Source organism: Scleropages formosus, chromosome 21 (genome assembly GCF_900964775.1).
Source record: "Scleropages formosus chromosome 21, fSclFor1.1, whole genome shotgun sequence".
Lineage (NCBI taxonomy): Eukaryota > Metazoa > Chordata > Actinopteri > Osteoglossiformes > Osteoglossidae > Scleropages > Scleropages formosus.
The window spans coordinates 12,570,392-12,595,566 of NC_041826.1; the positions used below are offsets into that span (position 1 = coordinate 12,570,392).

A 25,175-nucleotide genomic window follows, 5' to 3' on the forward strand; every position below is an offset into this window, starting at 1 on the left:
TGAGATGCTTTGGTCAACGGCCAAAGTTGAATAAAGGTTTATGGTGAAAAAGTTATCTACCTTCAGTAATTTAAAAGTAGTCTTCTTTGTAATGCAGCTTGAATTAAACTTTTTTTATTACAGCTTTATTTGAGATTTTTACAGAAACTAGCCCATAAAAATGAGGCATGTCAGGTCCCAATTTATTATGAAACGAAACATCTGTGATGCTTAAATGTGACACATTTACTTAGACATGACATGTACATTTATTCATTTTGATGATTTTTCTCCAAAGTGATATGCAGCTCAGTAAACAAGTGCATCAGCAACAAATTAAGAGCTTTAGACACAGACCTGCGATTATCAAATTGCGGTGAGCTTGTCTGATAGCACAATATTTACGACTGCAGATTTAAATTAACTTTTCTAAAATATAATTGTACTAGTAAAAGGTCAAAATCTTGATTAGTACTGATCCATTTAGCTGTTGGACTTTTTTCATTAAATTCCTATTTAGTGTTTTTCAAAGTCTTGTTCTTACTACCAGAAGTGCTTCTCCTGGTTGCCTTTTTAAAACACAAAATATAAGTTTTTTTTTATTTTTATTTTTACATGATGTGGTCTCTAAATTGAAAACACTGAGCTGGCTGGGCCATACTCAGTAAGACATATACATTTTAACAAAGGAAATGGAATACCAGTTTGAGGTATGCCTAAAAATTTCAGGAGAATATTTTCAGTATTATAGTGTTTTTTTAACAAAACCTTTGTCCATAATTTTCTAATTTTGTTCCTTGTTTCTAGATATTTATTCAAGCGGGTCCTCCCAAGATTTGCACTTGAACAATCATTGCCAAATTAAGGTCCAGCGGGCATACGATTAGTGCCCTGAAGGAGACCTTCGCTTACACGCACTTTCCTCTGCAGTGCAAACGCGAAGCAGCTCCTTCACCCTCCTGCCCCTGTTACTGGTGCATCTGTGCAAAGGTACAAAGGCTCATTCGTTTCTTGCAGTCGACTTACTGTGGTTTCTCCTATCTACCATGAAGGTGAAAGTTTAAACCAGACAGCTGTTTATAACTGTTTCATTTCTGTCTGGCTTCGGGGTACTGACTTTTACAACTGGTTTAGCGTATGCCTATACAAGACCCTTAGAATCATCTGCATGTGCATAACTTGTACTCCCTTATGCCTTGTTTCAGCTGAAAGATTCCAGTCTTTTGTTCCACAAAACAACACAAACTTATCAGTGGCGTCTTTTTTTAGAAATAAATACTAAAAATATGTCTGTATTTGTGATAAGTCCCTCAGTGAAAAGTTGTACTCAGCTTCAGTCATGTTTGAATGTCTTTAGATTTACTGAAAAATGCAACATATATATGATGTAAGGTAAAGTTATAATGTGAAACACTAGAAGCAAACAGGCAGTAAGCTTATTGACTTAAAAACAGGTGGTCAACACATTCATGGTTGGGTTGGGGTGGCACAGCAAGTAGCGCTGCTGTCTCACAGCGCCTGGTTGGTGTGAGCGGACGTGGGTTTGATCCCTGCTCAGTCTGTGTAGAGTTTGCATGTTTTCCCCGTGCCTATGTGGGTTTCCTCTGGGTGCTCTGGTTTCTTCCCATAGTTCAAAGACATGCTGTTCAGGTTCTCCCGTAGTGTGTGAGTGACAGAGAGAGTGTGTTCCTCTAATGTATGGATGAGTGACCCATTGTAAGTAGTGTTTCTAGCAGTGTAAGTCACTGCGGTGAATAAGGTGTGTGGGCTGATAACACTACAGAGTGATCATTAGAAGTCGGTTTGGAGAAAAATGTCTGCTAAATAAGTAAACCGTCATGGTAAGTGCAGTCATACATATGGCTATACTTCATACAGCTTGTCATGAGCTTCTAAAGTAATTAATTAAAAATGAGTCTAGGCAAACTGGAAAATATGTTCACGTGATGTTGAGATGAATTGCCGCATGTTGCAGTTCGAGGCTCATGAAGGAAGTGCTCACTGCCCTAACCCTAACCCCTAACCTTAACACAGCCCAAGTGCCACAACAGCACACTCCTCTTCGCGGCTCTTGGGCTGTGTTACCTGCGCTCGTACAGCTACTTCCTGTCTGGTCTTCGTGCCCTAGCGGGACGCAAAGGTTTACTTTCCCCAGTTCCTTTGCCCTTTTCTTCTCATTTCCTCGGTTTCCATCCATAAGCACCTGCTTTCGCGGTTTCTTTGGTCTTTGCCTTGTTTTTTATCCCATTGCGTTAGCTGTATGTGCTGTCACTTTGTTCAAGAGCACCTTATGAAGAACATATTGTTGTTCAACAGTTTATTCCTGTGCTCGGCTAATTTTCTCTTAGTTACAGCACGGTATCTCATCTTGGACTCATCACCTTAGTGTTTCCTTGAACCTCAAAAGGTGCTTTTTCGCTTGTACAATCCTAACCTTGTAAATCCCAGTGGATAGAGGTAAATAATAATGTTTTCTGACTACTTGTATTTAACAAAAGTATTCTTAATGGTTAAGTAGTCTAGTGTGTTTTCTGCTGCTTGATTTAAGTATCTTGTTGCTGCAAGTGATCCACGATCTGCCAAATCCCCGGAATCCCACAATGTTCTGCCAATTGGCTGTCACGTTTCAAAACTGTTGATTCAAGCATATGTGTCTGTGATGTTGTGGGACACAAACTCTGATTTTTTTTTTTTTTTTTTTTAAAACAATAGTAAAATTCCAAAATTTCTCTCCTTCACCTTCCAAAGTCCAGGCTTTTTTTTGGAGACTTGCAGTGATAACTGGTTGCACTGAGTGTTTGCTCGCCCTTTATAAGCAGCAGCCAGGTGCAGCCATCAGCCTGTGGAGCGGGGGTGTGGTGAGCCTCCAAAACAGGAACCCGAAAGAAGATCTGGAATGAACATAAGATTAAAAATATGTTTCCCCGAAAGTTACGGACTGCGAATATCAGGTCAGTCTTCATGAGCCTGGAGCAGAGTCACTGAAGTGAATTGTCTTTAATAAGTGACAATGGGCATGGTAAGAGCAAACCAACACGTACGTAGAAAACACCTTAGTTAGATCAGAGTGATACCTTCTGTAACAGGGAAGACATTTCAAAGTCCATTGCTTCTACAGAGGAGGGACTTCCCCAGCTCATGTTGTCTCTCCTTCTGTACCCTTGCAAGTGTTATTTAATACTCTTATTAACTTGTTCCTAATCTATTCATTTGAATTACAGTATCTTCAAATTCCTTTGTCCAAATTTATTTGCGTCTGTATTAAATTTGTGCGAATCGGTGAGCGATTGCGTATGTGTATGTATATGTGTGTGTGTGTGTGTGTGTGTGTGTGCCAGTGGTAAGAAGTGACAAAGTGCTTCAAGCGTAACCCAACTTTAAGACAGGTATCCATGCCAGAAAGAAGCAGCACGTCCAACACATGATCAGAGCTTTTTCACCAGTCGTGTTTAAAACAGAAACAAATGATCCAATAATAACCCATAAGGTGTAAGAAAAAGTATGTCGTTTCCACTTAGTTCGGTCAGAAACACTGCACAGAATTTGAGAAAAACATGGCAATAAGGTAGAGCTCTGTCCCAAATACAGACAAAGTGCTGGAACAAAGGTGTAAAGAGCGAGACACAACGAAGGTTAACGCGTTCTGGCAGAGGCACAAACAAGGTCATGGCGTAGCTCAAGTAGAGAAGAGGTGCGCAGTCGGAGACCTCGAAACATAAAATTATGGATGCCGTAATGTTAATTTAGCACACATGGATGCGGATCTCACCACAGAGAAGTTTTCAGAGTTTTTCATAGCTCTCCCCCCCCAGGCTTGTGCCCAATGATTCAGGGATAGGCTCCGGATGACCTGGATCCTAGTCAGGACAAGGGCTTATTCAAACTCTATAAATGGATGTATTAAATAATAATAATAATAATAAATAATAATAATAAGGATGAATTAGTTTAAGCGATTTCACATTGCAATAAAACTAATGTGTTTTATGTGTAAGTAATATGGAGGTTGATACCCTGCGTCCAGAGGTAAACTTCACCCGACACAGAGTGATGGCAAACCGATGGAGCGGAGAGAATCGAGGGTCTTTCCAGGTGTGCGACTTTGAAAATACTCAACAGAAGTAATGAGCGTCACATTACAGGCAGCAGTGTGCTGTAGTTGTTGTTATCAACGGTGGTCCGCAGTTCGTCACCCATCCCTGACTGCACGAGCGGAGCCTTTTTCCTCCCTTTTGAAGCTCGTGCTGGTGCGGCGCTGCACGTCGTGGGTGGTGGCGGCGGCGGCACAAGGAGGAAGGAACGTACGCGTGCATAAATAATGATACGCTGAGGACCATCGGGGCTTTGAGGCACAGAACTCCTGACTGCGAGAGAAGCAACTCAAACCTGAAAAATGAAGGTTTTCACAGGTGAGTAGCTCTGACCTTTCGAACAGTTATACTTTTTAGGTTACCGTTCTTTTGAAGCATTAAAATGTCTTGTGTCTGTTAAGAATCTCCACGAAATTCAGCATTTGTGCAGTTGTTCTCAGATGCTTTTTACATTTCTCTAGAGCTCACTGTGTACTTTTGTCTCAAATACACAAAAACATGGCGCTGCAATAAGTCAATATCATTTCTAATGTGCAGTTCACAGCTTTGATGTTCGCTTTGTAGTGGCAGAGGCAGTAACTGTGTCTCATGGGGATAGTGTGACAAAATTCTCAGCAGTCTGCTCCCATAGATGAGCTCAGTGGGTGAAATTTTTAAGACGCGCTGTCTAAAAAAAAGAATTGTATTTGATAAGACTCCTCTTTATCAAGCAGTAGGTATGCCTGCAGGGAGATGAGACACATGAGTGACACACGTTTAATAAATATGGCTGTATGGTAGACGTCCACGTGGCGAGCGGTTTTGTCTTATCTATCTTCAGATAAAACGTGCTCTTCTAGTTATGGCTCTTCCTTGAACTCACCCACTGTTACGTTCGTATTGTCTGTCATCTTTGAGGCTTTTACAAGAAAAAGTTAAATGTGCTCTCTTTCGATCCCTGGCCTTTAGTGTGTCTCACCCAGTATCAGGATTTAGAGTTTACATGTGGTCATTTTAAGGCATACATTTTTTTACTGACGTGAGCTCAAGCTACATTTATTTATTTCGCTTTTACTTTTCTCCAAAGCGGCTTACAGTGCCGTTTCCACAGCAGAGTATTAACTCGGTATACCTTGATCAAAGGTATTACAGCGGGAGGTGTAATTTGAACATGGATCACAATTTTAACCACTGTTCCACCTACCGCTCTTGCTGCTAGAACCTTCACTCTGTGCGCTTTTAGTAAATGTAGGGATGTTTTATTGCATGAAAAGACCAATGAGTAAAGAATAAATTAAATTCAGTATTTGGCTGCTTGCAAAAGAAAGAGCTACCATTTTAAACAATATTTTGTGTATAATTCTTTGCTCTGCAGTGTGCTAAGGTCGAAATTTTGGAAAACTGCATAAATAACAAGCAATTACATCTTGATCACTGCTTTCCAGATGATGACCAATGAAAAAAATATGGATATTTTCAGTAGTGAATGTCAATTAGAATTATCTGGGAGCATCTTCTCAAGATCTGGGCGGCACGGTTGCACAGCGCCTGTGTGGTGTGAGAGGACATGGGTTCGAATCCCCGCTCAGTCTGTGTGGAGTTTGCACGTTCTCCCCGTGTCTGTGTGGGTTTGCTCTGGTTTCTTCCCATAGTCCAAAGACATGCTACTCCAGTTCCCCCATAGTGTGTGATTGACACTGAGAGCGTGTTTTCCACTGATGTATGGATGAGTGACCCCTTGTAAGTAGTGTATCTAGCAGTGTAAGTCACCTTGGTGAATAAGGTGTGTGTTCTGGTAACACTACATAGTATCCATTGTAAGTCACTTTGGAGAAAAGTGTCTGCTAAATAAATGTGTATAAATGTAAGATCTGAGAATGTGTTAAACTGGACTATTGTGAAATATGGAAAGAAATGTTGCACATTTATGCATTAGATATTTCTCTTAAATTTACATACTCTGTTAAGTTACTGGGGGTGGGGGTGTGGTGGTGTGGTACGTTTGGCCCGCTGTGTGGTGGGTCTGGGGTTCGAGTCCTGCTTGGTGATCCTTGCGAGGAACTGGCGTCCCATCCTGGGTGTGTCCCCTCCCCCTTCGACCTTGATCCCTGTGTTGCCGGTTAGACTCTGGCTAGCCGTGACCTGCTCGGGACAAGCGGTTGGTTGGTTCTTAAGTAATTTTGACAGTAAATCTGTTGATATGTTTGCAAGTGTTTTTTTGATCCTTCCACATTTGGATCACACACTTTCTGAATGTGTGTCACAGAGGCACTCACTTAGTTCTGTGGTAATTTTTGAGGTTGTACTTTTGGGGCATGACGTGTTCATCTATCCATCTCACCGCTTGTGACCACCGTTCCTCTTTGCCAATGCAGTTTGTCCATGTTTACCATGTTCTCATTATTTTTGAGGCTCATCCTCTTGACAAATTAAATAATTTAGCAGTTCAGGCCCCAAGTATTTGTCCTCTTTGGAACTCTTAGTTGTTGCTTTGGAAACTTAGTGTCTCAACTCTTTTATATCAATACACACACACACACACACACACACACACACACACCACTAAATGGGAATCAACTTCATGTAAGTCACCACTGCAGTTACATTTCTAATAGTGATTGTTTCTTCAGGGTTACATTTCTCGTTGTGTTTCCATTATTGTTTCCATCAGATGTACACAATAAAATAAGATGCCATTTAATAGAACTGTATTTTCCCTATGTTTGCATGTGATGTTGGAACCATATATTATCATATCAAATTTCACTTCATTCTTTTTTTTAGGAAAGCTGATCACTGGAACAACTTTTTTCATGTGGACCTTTTATGTCAAGGTAATTCTTGAGTATGATACATCTTGTGTCTGCGTTTATTCACGTTTATTGAATGGTTTAATGTATTTTTTTTTTTTTTTAGTTTTGGAAAAAATTAGTTTGTTTTAACCAAGTTAAAGGTGGATCAAGTTTCAAGTAAACACTCACCTGACACTTTAAGCACACCTGTCTTTTGTTTTACTCAAACTGAGAATCATATTTGGCTCTGTGGTTTTTGGTAAAGTGTACTAGCAGCCTACTAACAGGAAGTGGTTCTCTATATTTTGCAAAGGTGTTGAGGGGACTAGTGTATGGGACACTGAATCCACATTCTCTCAAAGTGTTTTGTGTACTTCCTCTTGTCTGCTTGCAAAGTGAAAACATCAGTTCTGGTGCTGCACTGACATTCTTCCAAACCCCTAGTAGAACTTATTTTTGTCTTTCTGTGTAATTCCATTTTTACAGGTATGTTGCATGTCTTTGTCTTGTGTTATGTGTAAAACACACACGCGCACACATGCAGTGGGCAATTTAAAGTCACCAGTCCACCTAAAACACAAGATGTGAAATTTGGCTGGGTTTGGGTGATACAGCGGAAGGTGAATTTTGAAGCAGCAACCTTTGCATCTACAGGAGCAGCTCTAACCACTATGCTTTGAGCTTCCCATACCCTTAATGCTATATGTTAATATTTTAGCAAAAATGGGTGTCACTTTTGGGGTTCAGGATCAAATGAAAACTTTAACCATTGAAACTAATGGTAATTACGTTCTGAGAGTTGGCATTAAAAATTTTCAGGAATGCAGTACCTTCGTAAGGTGGACGGAAGACTGCATTGTGTCCGCAAAAGGCACTTCAGACATTTAGGATATTCGTTAAAACCAAGCTTCCCTTGTTTAACAAGCATAATTCATTTCTGAACATCAGTTTGTAAAGTAAACTTAGTAAAACTCTCTTACAAAGAAGTCTTTATTAACAATATAAATGGGGAAAAATATATTTTGGCTGCGGTTTGGACACAGTCGTTCTCCCATGTTCTTGTGCACAGTTTTATGGTGTTTGTTTCTGTTTAATTATGACCATTAACATGTTATTTTATTGTGAAGTCATTTGTTATGTGTTTCAAATCATTCTCATGGTCTTCATTGGCATCTTTCAATTTAATAACCATGGGCAGAAATTTGATGTCTTTGCTGACTGCCATACTGTTGTGTGTGTTGCCCGTTGTTACTTCTCTCTTTTGTTCAAAAATAGTTGAAGTAGCCTGACATATCCAAAGGTTGAGTGGCCTCCAAAATTATTGCTATGATAAGGATAAACCAGAAAAGCCGTATAAAATAAGCAGCACAGATAAAAGGTTATGTATTATCACAATAAATTAATAAAACCTCAGACTTTTATTCAGGCTCACTTCTTTAAAAAACAAGTATTCGTACTTTAGCAATAGTTTTTTTTTTCTTCAGAAATATAGGTTTCAAAATGATTGGATCCCTTGCATTATTGTTTGCATCAGAAAAAAAAATATTGTTCCACAGAACTGAGATTGTATAAATGACTCACTTGGGTGTAAAAAAGCTACATTTTTTTCTCAGCCATCACTTTGGGGAAGGTAAAGAACTGACAATCAGGAAGTACTCAGGAAGTACAAAACCACCAGAACTGTCAGGCAGAACATGCGAGTGTGTCTTGTCCAGATTTGCAGGTAGAAAAATGGTGAGAGAGACAAGAGAGCTGGGCAGCAGCAACAACTTATGCCACCTTGGGTGACCAAGTGTATTGGTCAGTCAGACAATTTTCACATGGTGCTGTCATGCTGAAGTGCTCTTTGGAAGAAAGATATGCCAGAAAGAAGCCATTGATGGCAATAAAAAAAGTGAAGCAGCTGCAGTTGACCAAATTGTGAGAGACTAGCCTCCTGTCCAGGTTGTGCCCTAGTGTACCCTGGTTCACACACAAAGGATATAGCTTCAGACCACCGTAATCCTACCTGAGAACAATGGATGGATTTTTCAATCAGCAGCATTCATTTTACACCATCAAAATCAACTTAAACTAAACAAAGCACCATATTAACAAACATCATTGTGTCTTTATATTTTTTTATGTATTCTTTATTGAAAAATCATGCTTTATTAGACAGAGGGGCGCAGTGGTGCAGTGGGTTTGACCGGGTCCTGCTCTCTGGTGGGTCTGGGGTTCGAGTCCCGCTTGGGGTGCCTTGTGACGGACTGGTGTCCTGTCCTGGGTGTGTCCCCTCCCCCTCCAACCATACGCCATGTGGTGCCGGGTTAGGCTCCGGCTCCCCACGTGGGACAAGCGATTTCAGACTGTGTGTGCGCTTTATTAGACATGAGTATGTCGCTTCTTTCACAGTATATATTTAATTTGGATATCAAGATTCAATTTCAGCATTGCGTGTATTACCAACGTATTGTCACCTGTGCTCTGTGCTCTCAACAGCAGATAGATGGCAAGATTTAGTAGTGCACAAAATTTGGTTTGTTGACGATTTTTTTTTTTCCTCTATTTGCTTGTGTTTACACTAGGCTTGCATGTCATCGGATAATGTGACAATGACAACGGAAATACCCAATTATGACTTCAGCAGCGATACAACAGATATGGACTACGACTCATTTGAACAAATGTGTGAAAAGAAATCAAACCGCAAATTTCGTTCTTGGTTCTTACCTTCCATCTACTCCCTTATCTGCTTCGTGGGCTTGGTAGGTAATCTCCTGGTGATGCTTACCTACATTTATTTCAGAAGGCTGAAGACCATGACTGATGTATACCTGCTCAATTTGGCAGCTGCTGATCTACTGCTTGTGCTAACATTACCCTTCTGGGCAGCCAGCTTTCTTGATAAGTGGATCCTGGGGCAGTTCTTATGCAAAGCCATATACAGCATTTACAAGATTAGCTTCTTCAGTGGAATTCTGCTGCTCACCTGCATCAGTGTGGACCGCTACTTTGCCATTTCTCGTGCAGTCTCTGCTCATCGCCATCGCTCTCGGGCAGTATATTTCAGCAAAGTGTCATCTGTTGTGCTCTGGGCTCTAGCACTACTGTTTTCTGTGCCTGAAATGACATACACCCAGTTGAATGAAAACCAGACTTGCACCCCGTTCAATGGAAACTCGAGCCAGCTGCGTATAAATATACAGGTAGGCCAGATGATTGTTGGATTTGCCCTGCCAGCCATTGTCATGGGTTTCTGCTATTGTAGCATCATACAAACACTGATGCAAGCCCGCAATTTTGAAAAGAATAAGGCTATCAAGGTCATCTTTGCTGTGGTAGCAGTCTTTTTGCTTTTCCAGTTGCCCTACAACATACTGCTTCTGATAGGCACCATTATCAGAGCCTCAGGAGGTAATAAAGACTGCACATTTGACAATAAAGTACTCTTTGCTACGGACATCACACAGAGCCTCGCCTTCATGCGCTGCTGCCTCAATCCATTTCTGTATGCTTTTATTGGTGTCAAGTTCCGCCATGATTTGCTGAGGTTGCTGAAAGACCTTGGTTGTTTGAGTCAACGGCACTTCTTCAAGTACACCTCCTGCTCAAGGAAACGATCATCTGTGGACACTGAGACCACAACTTCTTTCTCCCCTTAGGGTCAGCACTCAGTTTTGACTATCACAGTTGAAAATTATTCAAACGAAATTCAAAACAAAGTAAACCGGTTGCACATCATCAATTTATCCATCTCCATTTAAGCAAATGGTCAGTCACCCACACCATACTTGGATCCCTTAAGATGCAAATTTTTGTTGCATTGAGAAAAGCAAGAGATCAACAGCAACATAGATATTAGATGTGTATTAGTAGGCTACTGCTTTGGATTTACAAACTATTTCAGAACTTTTGTTATTACAGTTCTTTGCTTTTGATTTCCCAACTGCTATTGCCAGAACAATACAAATTGTATATGAAATTTATCAGAAGCATTTCTAAAAAAATTTAAAGTCATGCATGCATTGAAGCAGAAGTACCATAATGTATTGTAAGTGGTGTATCTGCATCCGGATCTCTTAATGTATGGTGTGTTAGGAATGTGAGTGTTTCTTTGAGAAGGTGGGGTATTACAGGAAGTGTATGAAATTCTAAGGGTGTGTCTCTCAGCCATACTGGTAGTGTTATTTAATTCAATGATTGTCAAAAGAGCAAATTGCAGGAAAGTTCAGCAAATGTTTTTTTTTTGGGTACGTGTGCATGTTTTTGCAGCAGTGCACAGTTTGAAACAGTTATTCATGATAAACATACTGTGCTCAGTGGATCCCTGCTTAGTTTATTACACATATTTACAAGGAACTGCTTAATTAAAAAGAGAAGTGGTAATTACCCAAGAGCCATAACCAAGACAGAAAACTGCCCTGGGCTTTTTGAGCATGCCTGGAAAGAGGACAGCAAAGGTAATAGGTGTAATGCACTTCTGTATTGTTTTTGGGATGTGCATTGCTGTGGAGAAAACCATCCGCTAAACAAATAAATGTAAATATGTATTTTACAACATGCTGAAATCATAGGTTGATTTCGGATATTCAAATGTTTTTCCATGTTTTGGTGATAAATGGCAAAATCGGTTTGCCACTTTCAGATGGGCTACGAATGCATTATCATTTCACCATTATATAAATAATTGGAATTGAGCTTCTGGTGTTTGAAATTCTGAAATCTGTGCTGTTTTCAGGAATGGATTCATTGTATAAATCGAGGGATATCTGTGTTCACATTATAATTTAGAATGTTTTCTTTAATGAGCACATATCCCAGTAGATTATTTAATCTTCATAGTTTGTGGAATAATTTTTTTAAGTGTTTGTTTAATGCCATTACCTGTATTAAAACATTTTTCTCAAATTAGGAATGCTTCAGTACTGAAACAATTTGGCATTTCATGTTCTTATATGATTGCTGTTTAATATTGATTTCTGTCATTGTACATATCTTAATGAACCTGCTATTAACTCTAAACATTGAATGACTTTACATTATATTACTTTTGTGTTTCTTATCCTATGTAAATTTTAAATAAGACATGTAATCCTGAGTGTTCTCTCTTTAGAGTTAATGTATATAATTTCTAAGAATCAACATTCATTCACAAATGTTATCATGTTTGAGTATTTGATTTCTCTCATTTTCTAATGAAATAAAATAAATATATAAATTCTCAGATGCTATTCACATGAAGTTATTTGCTGACACTTTGTGATTATTATAGGGTAGAGAAGTTTATTGTGAAACCAAATCTTTCAATGGGGTTCAGTGAACAAAAGCTGATTAAAAGATTTAATTTTTTCCCTTTTTTTTTGCTCAAAATAAACAAAAAAGTAGATGCATGGCCAAAAATAATCATTTGAGCAATCTTTCTTGCTGCCAGAAAAAAAAATGTAATTGATACGTCAGCATCCATACATGTTTTTACAAGTATAAATTTGACTTGTTACTGATTTGCTTTATATTAATAAGTCTAGGGAATTTAACATTCCTGAGTTATTACACCAACATTCCCCAGCAAGGGTAGTTCTGCCAAAAAAAGACAGCATTCGGTTCACTGGTTTCTCAGATGGCAAAGACACAGACATGCAATACCTGTGAGAGACTAATGTTCTTGTGCAAAGTGCAGGCTACTTACAAGTCCAAATAAATAACAAAACACACCCTACTGTACAATGACCAGCTACTGTACAACTACTAAGTTCCTGCAGCAAGGGCTCACCTCTCTATACTCCGGGTTGGCTTATATACCACAAGCTCCACCCCTCTTAGACCATACCATACCATATTTAAAACAAGGCTAGATACCATGGTGTACGAAGCACAGAATAACATAAAACACAAATTAAAAAACACAATACATGTATGCAGTTATTTGACACATAAATCCAAAAACATATATAAATGTACATCTCATACTCACAATTGCTGTCAACAATTTTCAACATGTTTGAACACCCCTGTCATAATGGTACATTCCCCAAGGAACATTGGCACTTCCCATAATGCCCTGCTTCTTGCTTCTGTCTGCAGTGAGGAGATGATATTTAGTAGGCAGAAGAGGTAGTTTGATAAAATAACACGAACCACCCACCCACATAGGCAAGAGTTGCAGTACGACAAATGTACATTGTTACTGAAACAGAAAGTGAATTTTTAATTAAAGCTCAGAACAATGGAATAATTGAGTCAGTTAAGAGTAGCAATGTAAGCCCTGGCACTTAAACCCAGTTTCCATTAAGAAACGCCCAATTGCTGTTATTCCCCTTGAGAAAGGAGCTGCCCCAGACTGGCAGATAGAGATGCACCAGTTCTGTTCCTTTCTCTAAAACTACATTTAACCTGGAACATTGGTTACGATACCAAACGACTGAATTTCTGAAATTTCTCTTTGTTGCTGCGTGACCAAGAAAGAATAAAAATTATTTTAATAATTGTTTTTAAAATGACAATTTTGTTGCTAATCCTCCAATGTAATTTGCCAGAAGTTATACAAACATTAACAGGCTGCTACAGTGCATTGGATGCTAAAGGATCTGTGCTTTGATGATACAACATGCGTGTATCAGGATGAGAATGAGCAGATGATCCTGACTGTCGATGACGTGAACAGGATAAGGTTGGTGGGTCAAACTGAAGGAGTTTGTTCTCAGCGAAGCAGGGGAGTCTTGGCAGTAGAACATAAACACAAACTGAGCAGGGGAGCTGAGTAGTGTCCACAGGCAGAGAGGATGGTTCGGCAGGGACTGACTGTCCCTCAACTCAGCCCTACAACAGCAGGGTGTGACTGTGACACCAGCCATCGTGTGAAGCGTTCTCTTCTGGGAAGAACTTCCCCTAGAAACCCAAGCAGCGGTTGGCAAATGGCGGGACTTCTTCTATTTGAATGAGTTCTATTTTCCATGTCATGAATTGCATATCTTTTTAAGTAAATTCAACGGTCTATTTAGTAAGTACCCTGCTATTGACTGGCATCCCATCCAAGGTGTACCTAATCTATCCTAATTTCCTGGGCTTCCCTGTGGGATAAACTTTGGAGCAGCACAACCCTGACCAGGACATCTTATGTCCTTTGTAATCTATACTCACTCACTTGCTTTTGTTAACTGCTTGTCCTTGTCTTAGTTGTGGCAGTCCAGAGCTTAAACTGGAATTACCGGGTGTGAGGCTAGGAGGGGTCCATAAGCCAGTCCATCACAAGGAAGCCCCACACACACTGGTCAATTCAGCAGTGACCATCTGAAACCCATGTCTTTGGACTGTGGAAGGAAATCCACATGAACACAGGGAGAGCATATGAATTCCACACAGCCTGAACTGGATTTGAACCTATGCCCAACCAGCTAGTGTCATCTGCTGTGCCACTCTGCCACCCTTATTTACATTTAATTTTAAAACTTTGTGTTGTAAATTTGCAGAGGGAATTTAGTCTCACAGGCTATGAGGCCACACTGTAATCAAGCATGCACCCAAAAAAGACACACATCTTCAAAATAATTATTGTAAAATTTATATTTTTATTCTTTTATTGAAATTGTCTTGCCTTTTGCTAAAAAGCATGTTTAATTTTTCTTTTTAAAAACAAGACAGCATTCAGATGGTTTCAAGTTCTATATACTCAACAAAAGCGCAGATGAATCACATGAAATGGTTCCTAGGTGACACTTTTTTGGATTTTTACATCACAAATATCCTTTGTTGTTTGGATCCTATCCAAATAACTTTCCCCATAATTTCATATGTTTTTCCTCCATTTTATCTCTGGTACTCTGGAAAGACTCTGGTTATAATAGTACGATCATTTATTTTGCGTTGTATTACTCATAAAGGTAAAAGACAGAATAAAGGAAACACCAGAGTAAGACATTGCTGTTGGGAGTTGGGCCACCACAAGGTGCAACAGCAGGTTCCATGAGCCTTGGAGGTGTGCTGAAGGAATGAAAAGTTCCATGATTTTAGTGCTTTGATGATAGTAGTAGAAAATGCAGTATGACTTGCCATTTCAGAATGTCCAACGAGTGCTTAGCTATCTTGAGATCAGGTGAGTGGGATAACCATGGTGTACAATTTACACTGTTATCCTCTGTAAACCATTCATTCACCACTTCTGCTCTGTGGACAGGAACACTCTCACCTTGGAAGGTTGAACAAAATGGTTAACCATATGTAGGATGAACATGATCACACATACAGTGGTTACTTAGTATTTATTGGCAATTAACTTGCCCTCTAAGGAGAATTACAGTATTAGACAAAGAACTTTATTCACCCATTTAAACAGCAGGGTATTCTTATTGGAGCAACTCAGGGTACATACTTTGCTCAAGAATGCTAGAGAAAGAGAGGGATTCAAACCAGAGACCTTCTGACCACATAGCAACTGTGCAAATCACTAGGACTACACAAAGTATGACAATAAAATTCCTTACACACTAACAGAGCCCCCAAACTCTATCACTGTGAGTATAGACTCAGTGGCCACTGAATTAGCTATACCTGCTCTTTATTGCAAGGAGCCTGGTCCTTGAAATAGAGAATAGTTACAATACGTATGTGCACACATACACATATATATAGCGTAGATAAAACATATAAATGTGCTACGTTCAGTTAATGTCTTGGAATAAGCATGAGAATGGGTAAGATGCATGATCTAAGCAGCTTTGGATGTGGAATGATACCTCTTGACTCCAGATTTGTGGTTGAAAAACTTCGGATACAGCCACACCCTGGGGATTTTGGCACATTATAGAGTCTAGAGTTTACCAAAAAACATCTCTTGATTTCTGTCATGATGTGCTGATGTTTGGCTCAGAATTTAGTGCCAGAAGCATGAATCCATGGATTCATTTTACCATGCAGTGAAGGTACAGGCTGGTAGCAGTTGGCAAAGTAATGGTATGGGGAATGCTTTTCTAGCATACATTAGGCTCCATGGCCATAGGGTAGCACAGCCATCTGCATTTTTTCATTTAGCAGATGCTTTTCTTGAAAATGACAGCAACTCAGAGAAGAAAACAGTGCTTTTAATGAGCACAGTTGAAGAACTTTAGATGTCATTGCATATAGAATTGAGTCTGCTAAGAAATACAAAGTTGATCATGACAAATGATCCAGTTTCATGGTGCTGTTAGATCAGAAAAGTGAGTCTGAAAGAGATATCTTTTGAGACCTTTCCTGAATGCTGAAAGGGATTCAGCAGTTCTGAGGGACATAGAGAGTTCATTCCACCACACTGCTGGAGTCAAAACTGAAAACTCAAGGGCTTTCAGCTTTGGATCTCTTATGACAGGGACCACCAGGTGGCCAGGGATGGAGGAACATAACACTCTTCTTGGGACATAGGGAGTGATCAAGTCATCTATTTATTGGGTGTGCAGATGTCCTGATAATATCACCCTATAACAGAATATATACAATCAAAGCCTAAAAATCTGCAGAAAATGAATGCAGTTAAATCAGTATGGACCAAAACCCACAAGCAATGCTTCCAGCACTTTGTCCATGCCTTAAAGAATTCTGGATTTTTGGAAGCAAAAGGGGACCTAAAGTACTGTGTACTAACTAAGTGTACCTAATAAAGTGGCCACTGAGAAGAAACCTTTAAGTCTTGTCTGATAAGCATCACACATTTACTCATGTGCTGGTTGATAACAAGGAGAAGCATTGCTCATTTGGCCATATGACTTTCTTCTACTGCTAAGCAGACCATTTCTTGTCTTCAGCCCTTTACCTGCTAAATTGCATTTTACATCTAAGGGGCTTATGCATAGGACCCTATGATGCTTTGGACCCTATGATGCTATAATTTTCTGTGAATTCTCCATGGACTGTTCTTAAACCTCCTGCTCCCAGCTTAGGTTGATATTTGCAGTCAAAATATTTGCTTGGATATTTTGCTTTGCAGGTTGAAACAATGTATGGATATCATGGTTAGGGATTTTTGGCCCTTTGAATAGCTGGTGTTGCTTAGGATATCTATTTATTTGTCTTCCATGCCAGGATCACGTAACCCACTGTTCGTAAAAAAATCTGCAAGTCTTTGTCACAGAATTAGCATTCTCCCCAAACCCCTGACTCTCTTCTTTGAGTTATGGTAGCCAAAGTAATGAGCAACTTGGTCTGTCTTGCATTTCAATGTATGATCTTAATCTTAACATCATACATAAAAATCAATGGAATGTTAATATGCTCAATTATTTCAAGGGTACACTTAAAAGTACCTGTGGAAGTACCTGTTGTCAATATGTATCCTTATTTTACTTAAGCGTTTCCTTTATTTTGACAGTTACCTGTATATGGACCAGAAAGTACTAACCACATAAGAATAATAAAAAAAAAACATTTCCCTTCTTCTTATGTCAACCCTACACCTCGTTATGAATTATAATCAATACATTGAGGCCAATGTTCACTGTACATTTGTAAATCACAAAAGCAGTTAACATACTTTATCTAGACCTTGTTCACAACTTACTCCAGTGGAAAACAGTCATAAAAAATTCTATTTCTTCACAACAGCTATACAGTTTCCAAATGTCTCTTCATACCATCCTTCTTCCATGAAAACACAGTGATTGAATTCATGAAGAAGACTGAAAAAGAAAGTGATACGCTGGTATCCTTTTACAGTTCTTCCAGGTAGCCATGGTTCTAGTTTTTCTCTGCTTTCTTTGGTACAATTGTCTGGCCAGATGAGAAGCTTTATCATACGCTCATTGCTGCTGAGGGGAGAATTCAGAATGCAGCCATGTGGTTTCATTGGCTGATGAGGGAACAAAAAAGGTTCTACAATTTTAAATAGAATGCTGGGATTTTATTTGAAGCAGGCTAGATTCCAAACGTAAAGGACTGTTGCAGTAGGGATGTGATACATTAATTTATGCACCATATTATTTCCCCATATTGCGTCACTGTGTCATGGAGGGAATGCTACGAGACCTCTTCATCACCAGTCGCACCTCCACATCAGGCAGGTCGTCCTGCTGGGTCTGGGCGCAGCCGTCATCAGCTGCTGCCATGTGCAGGTCAAAGCGAAGGGACACGGATTTCTTACGCAATTTCGGGTTACCTTTGAAGAAGGATCCCTCCCACTGTTTTATAACCACATCAATCTTCTTTGATCTATAGGTGCGGACAAAGAGGAAAGCACAGGAAACACATTCTGCCACAGAATTCAATAATGTATTATGATATTTTTATTATATTTCTTAAAAAAACAACATATTACCAATGGTGGTCATGAGAGTGGTAGATGTAACTTATATCAAGCCCCTGTTTGGAATGCCAAGGAAGGACTTTGATTTTATATTTTTCTAGAACTATTACTGCATGACATCACTACAATATTCCACATAGTATTTCATCTCATCTTTTCTCATCTCATCTCATCACAGAACGATAAGTGGAAGCGTAGTGATTAGAGTGGTTGCCTTTGAACCCAAAGGTCACAAGTTTGAATCCCAGCTGTAGTACCCTTGAGAAAGGTACTGACTCTAAATTGCTCCAGTAAAATTGCCCAGCTGTAGAAGTGGGTAAATAATTGTAAGTAGATTAACATTGTAAGTTGCTTTGGACAAAATTGTCAGCTATATGAGTAAATGTAACTTGTCTTTGCAAATAGAGGCTATTTCCAAGATGTGATTTCTAGGAACAAATCATATGATCATGTCACAGTAATAAAATACTTAATAAAATATTACATTAACACCTGGTTGTTTAACATTCATTTCATTCATTAATTTTTTTTTTTAGCAGACACTTTTCTCCAAAGCGACTTCCAGTGAACTCTGCGTAGTGTTATTAGCCCACACCTTATTCACCAAAAACAGACGGCATTATTCAATATTTACATTTTACCACCAGAGTTTTTGTTTTTGTTAAAGAAGCTAACAAGATATTTCTGTATGCAATATTACAGGTAACAGGTAATCTTACTTTTTTAAATGAATCTAAAGCTGAAGAGATTTCAGCAATACTGTTATGAATCTATTAAATGCTACATAGTACTTTTAAAGTGTTAAACCAAAATGATAATATTGGTGTAGATACTCCAGCAGTGAGGTAGAAAAATGTAATTAACAATTTAATTAATTTATCCATGCTATAACAGAATTGTAACTTTTCCCTCCACATTTCTCTTAGCAATCACAGATCCATTTAAACTGCAGATTACTTCACGGTAGGAAAAGTTAGTTTAACCGCCTTTAAGAAGATTTTTGAAATGTACATTGATTCCTAATTGTATTTTGCCCTTAGTAAATATGGAGAAGCATGGAAGATGACTGCAACAGAAAAATTCTGTCAAAAAAAGAGTTTCAAACTGCAGACCGTAAAGGCTGATGCAGCATTTGAATGAGATGAAGAAGCTGAGAATCACAACCATTGAGAGAGAGGAAACCAGAGCCAAATAAGCCAAACTGGGAGCCAAGAAACAGATGTCAGATTATAGAACTTGCCCGCGATTCTCCCTCAACCCGTCTCTCTCTCTCTTGAAAGCGTTTTGTGCCCTGAGGTACTGGGCAACAAATATGTCACAATCTTTGACCAGCTGTTACTTTGCGTTTGTCAAGATTTTACACCCAGCAGACACAAAAGCTTGCTTTAGAACATTAAAGCCCAGAACCCGTTGTAAGGCGTCTTTATGAAGCCTTGGGTTCTCAGCCAATCTTTAGTGCAACTGTAAGGTTCTGGCACACTAGTACCCTTCGTCAAGCGCACCTCACGTTGCACTTCTTGGGCTTAGGCCAACAAATAAGAAAACCAAGAAACCAGGATCCAGCCTCTTCTGTACAACAAAGAGTATTTCTCAAAGTCTTTCAGATCAGCGATGCTCTAGAGTCTGTAACTTTCTGTGTCTGTGTGATATTTGTGCTTTATTGTCAAAACAACTGCGGATTTATTGTTGAAGTACCTGGTCCCGCGCATGGGCTCTGCACACTAACAAGCAGCACCTGTGTCTGGAAGTCTGCGCTTAACTTCAGCGTTGCTGTTACCACTAAGACAGAGTCAGTAAAAGGGTAACAATGAAGACGTCCCTTGCATTTGCTGGCAAGTTGAAGTAAAACTCTTGGGCGTAGCTAATAACAAACTCAATCGCTTGTTGTAACACGAGGAGGAGGCGGCGCGTTGTACGAAAAAGAACTTGGAGGTTCAGTATAGCTCTATAAATTAAATCAAGGAGACATTGCTGTGTCATTTTTCATTTCATTTCATTTATGTGAGGCAAATGTTCATGTAGCCAGTGCTAAGTGACTAGCGTTGCGCTGTGGTACTCACTCCACAGTGCCATGCGCCTCAGCACTCTCCCGCATCACAGTACCGCGTAGGACTTGTTGTGTCTTCGCAGGAGCCGAGTTCTTCTCAGCTCTTCTCTCCGGCTCTGTGCGCACGACAGGGTTCTCACACACAAATGTTCTCGTTTCATCAGTTGCACGTTTTCTGAACATCACCGAGAATCAACAGCAAAACTGTTTGCGTACTTCATTCGGCGTATAAACGCAAATAACGTGTCTCTGTGAGTACAAAACACGTCGTACCTGTGAAGAAGACCAGGCTCTTCTTTGTTCGTGAAAGAGCAGGATTCCTTTTGTGAGCAGTGTCCCCAGAGCGCACCTCTACTAGCTGCTTTGGGGATGGATCTGCACAGCGTTCTCTCCTCACTTGTGGCTGAGGTTCGCACTTCATCTTCCCCATGAGCTCATTATGCACACGGATCCTTCCAGAGAAACGTAAGAATAAATAAAACACAAGGAGGCCATTGAACTGGTGAAAGATGATCTATTCTCAAACTTGGTAGCTGATGCAGACTGAGACATGTTTGCGGGAGGAAACACATTTCCTCATTCAGTGCGACACGACGGAGGGTCAGCTAGGTCCTGACTAGGGGATTTTAGTTGAATATGTCACATGTCTCAAACTATGCTGTACTGAAGGGATACAATACATATACCACAGTGACCTGCGGGGAACACACATGGACACATTTTCTGAAACCGCTAGTCCCAAACCGGTGAGCTGGAGCCTAACCCAGCAACACGGAGCACAAGGCTGGAGGGGGAGAGGACACACCCAGGACGAGACGCCAGTCCGTCACAAGGCACCCCAAGGGGGACTTGAACACCAGACCCACCAGAGAGTAGGCCCTGGCCAAACCCGCTGCACCACCGCACCCCCCTTGGAGGGAACATATATTTTTTATTCTAAGAAGGTAAGTACAAAACAGTGCACCAAATAGGCAAATACCAACAAAACCATCACTTTTCCCAATCCTTCCATCGCCCATCAGCACATAACACAGTGTCCAATATTCCACCAAAACAATCCCCAGTAACTCCGGCACCGTGTGACTCCGGCAGTTCCAGAGTTCACAGCTGTCCTCCTCACACAGTACATAGACACTGACACTGGCATTTATACGTTTAGCGAACACTTCTCTCCAAAGTGACTAACAGTGTTAGGCTACGTACAAATATCTACCCATTTATAAAGCAGGGTTTTTTTTAATTGGAGCAATTTAGGGTAAGTGCCATGCTCAAGGGTACTGCCCATGCATGTGCACTGGGTAATCATTAGCAAATAAAACATGGACACGGATACATAGTGCAGATGGGTGTAAAACTGAAGTTTTACTCTTGGTATTTACAGAAGCAGTGACTGCTGAGGGATAACAGTGTGGTACTGGACACGGGGAAGAGCTGGAAGGTTGACCATGAGGCTAAGACAGGACAAGCCACAGTCCAACACCCGTTTCCCTGCTGACAGACACGTTTCATATCTCAGTTAAGAAATCAAAGACGGGCAAAAAGGTAAAGTTTTCAGCACTGACGCTGCTGCTTCCTGCATTCACACTGAGACTGATGCCGAGTCACATGCTCACCTGCCCTCTTCGCACTCTAGGAGCTGCCTGTAGGTGGTGATCTCCTGCTCCAGGCGCACCTTGGTGTTGAGCAGCTGCAGATGGAGCTGCCGCTGGCTCTCGATGTCACTTCGCACCTGGCCCAGCTCCGACTCCAGCCTCCGTATCACCATGCTCAGGTCCTCGAGCTGCACCTTGTACTGCTTCTGCGTGCTCCTCAGGGAGCTTTCCAGTCCCTTTTCCTGGAAGAAGGCAGAAATCAACCAATTCCGTGTCCCAATGAAGACGGTATGCGATAAAGACGATGATGCGGCACATGTTCGTGTATGCTGCCAGTATTTCTACATGGAGCACGATGACAAAATGTGTGTACGACACTTGTTCGTGTTACATTCATAGGTATGTCCATAACTATGAGGTTATGAAATTTCGAAGATGTAGTATTTCTCACATTATTTTAATTGCATTTTCTTCATTGAGTCGTTTTCTAGGATTTGTGTCAGCTGCAGCGTGAAAACAAGATGTGTTTCTGCAGCCAGCTGTTGGTTGGCGGTAAAACGCAGTCAGAGAGAACACACACACACACACATTGTCTGAACCGCTTGACCCATATGGGGTCGCGGGGAACCGGAGCCTACCCGGCAACACACAGGGCGTAAGGCCGGAGGGGGAGGGGACCCACCCAGGACGGGACGCCAGTCCGTCGTAAGGCACCCCAAGCGGGACTCGAACCCCAGACCCACCAGAGAGCAGGACCCGGTCCAACCCACTGTGCCACTGCACCCCCCGGATACTCAGAGAGAACAATACTTTCGAAATGCTCAGATTCAACTCACTTCCACAGTGTTTACACTTCGCATCTAAGGTTTGTGAGTGTCAGTGTTCAATAAATTGAGGAACACCATACATGTTTATTACTATTTTTATTGTTTAGTTTGTCCAAGATGACTTGCACTGCTAGAGACACAAAATTCCCTATAATCATTCAGTCATCTGTACAGCAGGGCAGCGTAACACACACAAACACACACTATGGGTGATTTAGAGTCCCCGCTGCACCCGAAAAACACATCTTTGGACTGTTGGGCGAAGGGATTTCTGGATGATTCACCTTTTGAGAGCATAAGTAATAACACTGAAAGTGGACAGAAGCTGATGAATATTATACCTGTTTATGGGATGAGTGCGTCAGCCACAGTGACTGATTGGGGGGTAGTAGAAATGATGGATTTTTGCTTTCAGTTAATTTGGATGAGTTTTAATTGTAATGTTGTTCTTACTTTAAAGAAAAATAAATACTGTAAGTCTTACAAAGATTTTTTAAAAATTAGAAGAGCATTATTTTAGGTTTTTATAGAAGCTGACTGGAGAATAAACGGAGGCACATCTGTATAGCTGTTACTGTGATGTTTGGATTTACAAACAAATCTAATTCGGAACGTATTGCAATGTATCCCCAGGTGTGCGTGTAAGCTGAGCAGCCAGAGCGTTTACACCGAGAAATACTCTTCTGCGTGTGTTTGTGCGTAGGCATGCTCTTGTCGTACAGCAAGTGTGTGGGAGATCCACCAGGACGCTCACCAGGGCCTGCAGAGACTCCATCTCCACCTGCAGGCTGTGCCACTGCCTCCTGGCATCTGCAAGTTCGGCCCAGGCGGCCCGCAAGGCCTCCTCGTCCTGGCTCTCCTGGGCCTGTGAGGGACACTGAAGAGCAGCGCATGCATAACTAGGGTGCACGCACACACGCGCACGCACACACACACATACACACACACTGAATGACACATGCACAAGATCATGGTGCCATAAATATGTTTACAAAAACAGAAATACTGCAGAAAACACAAGACAATGGTACAAACGGAAATGAACATATCAAAGCAAAAATGTCTGAATATCAGAGGACTAAACATCATAACAGGTACTGGCATATTTCAATATTTCAAAGAACATAAAGAAATAATGACTGAGACGCAACCATAACTTATGGAGATGGTTTACATGCACACACAGAAAGGAGTAAAACATTAGAAGGTTTAAAACACATGCAGTGGTATTTGCACCTATAAGGCAAAGATAAGAGTATTTAACCTAATAATAATAACAATAATAATAATGATGTACGGAATAATTGAAAGAAGCTCATCTCACCCTCGGCTTTATGCTGAGTACGTTTCTCGTGTGTCTGTCAGAGCAAAAGAGAGATGGTGTGAGAGACGTGGACGAGTGTGGGACACGCTGAATGAGAGCGTGGAAATACAGCAGGAGGGTAAACATCTGAGTAACAGAAATTTCTGACATGCGCATGACATGCCATCAAGAAATTCAGCAAACTGGTCAAATGCAGGCCTTTCGTAAAAGTCCTCAGTACAGACGTCTGCGGTGCCTGATGGGGGTGGGGCCAGGACAGGACAGGACAAGACAGGGAGGGCAGGACGGGGACGACGGACAGGGCGTGTCGGGGATGCTCTGGCACTAGGAGTGGCCTGATGGCTGGGGATGTGCACCAGAGGCAGCGGCTTGTGGTCGGCGACCATGACGCTCACCTGCGTACGAGTGCTTCCTGACCGGTTGGCCGTACGATGGCCGCTGGCACACGGCTCCCCGTGTTCGGTCCTGATGCGGCCGACCGGCTGCGAGAGCTGCACCTCTGCGCCATGGTGTCTGCAACGCTCTGCTAAGCCCAGTAGCACATCGCCCCGGCCGGCCGACCTGGTGCTGCAGAGCCTGCGCTGCCTGCAGTGACGGAGTGAGAGAGAGGAGGAGGAGGGAAGGAGGGGGAGAGAGAGAGGGACACTGAGCTGAGGAGGGGCGGGTGAGCAATATGTAAGCCATGTGGGGGAGGGGGGAGAACAATCTGTATTCAATTACGTGAGAGAGTTGATGAAAGCATGAATGAGTAAGAGAGCCCAGAACATTGGACAATTATCCACCAGATACAGTGAAAATGGAGGTAGCAATGAAACAAAGCACAGTCAATGTGATGAACGTTTCTTTGAAGAATGTACATATATTAGGAAGGAATAATGGAATTTGCTAAAATATAGAAGGGATGATTGCTAAGTGCAGTCACGGATGTGGTTAAAAGCTGGCCTGCAAAGGGGTTTTTTATTTCAGAATTGGGACGGCAATAGAGTCTGTGAACAATTGTGATAGCAGTTAAAAATGAAATGCAATTCAATTTATTTTTATAGAGCGCTCTTCTCATGCAGTGACACAGCTTGAACACAGGCATAGAGCAAAGAAACAAATACATCAGACAAGGAAACGAAGAAACTAGAGAACTAGCGTAATACATTATCAATCCTTTTATAAAGCTATAAGTATGCCTACAGGCCACGGTAGGCATCAATCAAAAATTTGACTTTATTATGATTTTATAGAGACTCAGACAACATAGACTGGTATGCTGTTGCAGAATTTTATTTCACTAGGAAAATAAAACTC

The 25,175-nt window shown here is 41.0% G+C and overlaps 2 protein-coding genes across 2 annotated transcripts; one reads left to right on the forward strand and one right to left on the reverse strand.

The window, feature by feature from the left end:
* The first annotated feature begins 3,931 nt into the window (after window positions 1-3,931).
* ccr7 (chemokine (C-C motif) receptor 7) lies at window positions 3,932-11,581 on the forward strand. Its single transcript, XM_018726081.2, has 3 exons — window positions 3,932-4,388; window positions 6,834-6,883; window positions 9,409-11,581. Exons 1-3 carry the CDS (start codon window positions 4,373-4,375, stop codon window positions 10,483-10,485), a joined length of 1,143 nt encoding a protein of 380 aa, XP_018581597.1. The 5' UTR covers window positions 3,932-4,372; the 3' UTR covers window positions 10,486-11,581.
* Window positions 11,582-17,170: 5,589 nt separating this feature from the next.
* On the reverse strand, window positions 17,171-24,466 carry krt222 (keratin 222). Its single transcript, XM_018726146.1, has 7 exons — window positions 24,275-24,466; window positions 23,880-23,913; window positions 23,310-23,432; window positions 21,750-21,970; window positions 20,410-20,588; window positions 20,150-20,252; window positions 17,171-17,995 (listed from the first exon to the last, which is right to left on the reverse strand). Exons 1-7 carry the CDS (start codon window positions 24,385-24,387, stop codon window positions 17,782-17,784), a joined length of 987 nt encoding a protein of 328 aa, XP_018581662.1. The 5' UTR covers window positions 24,388-24,466; the 3' UTR covers window positions 17,171-17,781.
* Window positions 24,467-25,175: the final 709 nt, after the last annotated feature.

What these genes read in the sequence shown, in the direction of transcription:
- ccr7 (XM_018726081.2), top strand. An exon ending in TGTGGACCTTTTATGTCAAG is followed by an intron (nt 6,884 to 9,408) that starts GTAATTCTTGAG and finishes TGTTTACACTAG; the next exon opens with GCTTGCATGTCATCGGATAA.
- krt222 (XM_018726146.1), bottom strand. Translation starts at nt 24,387, where the DNA reads ATGGCGCAGAGGTGCAGCTCTCGCAGCCGGTCGGCCGCATCAGGACCG. An exon ending in CTAGAGTGCGAAGAGGGCAG is followed by an intron (nt 20,589 to 21,749) that starts GTGAGCATGTGA and finishes TTTCTCTGGAAG; the next exon opens with GATCCGTGTGCATAATGAGC. An exon ending in GAGGCGCATGGCACTGTGGA is followed by an intron (nt 17,996 to 20,149) that starts GTGAGTACCACA and finishes CCGCACCTATAG; the next exon opens with ATCAAAGAAGATTGATGTGG.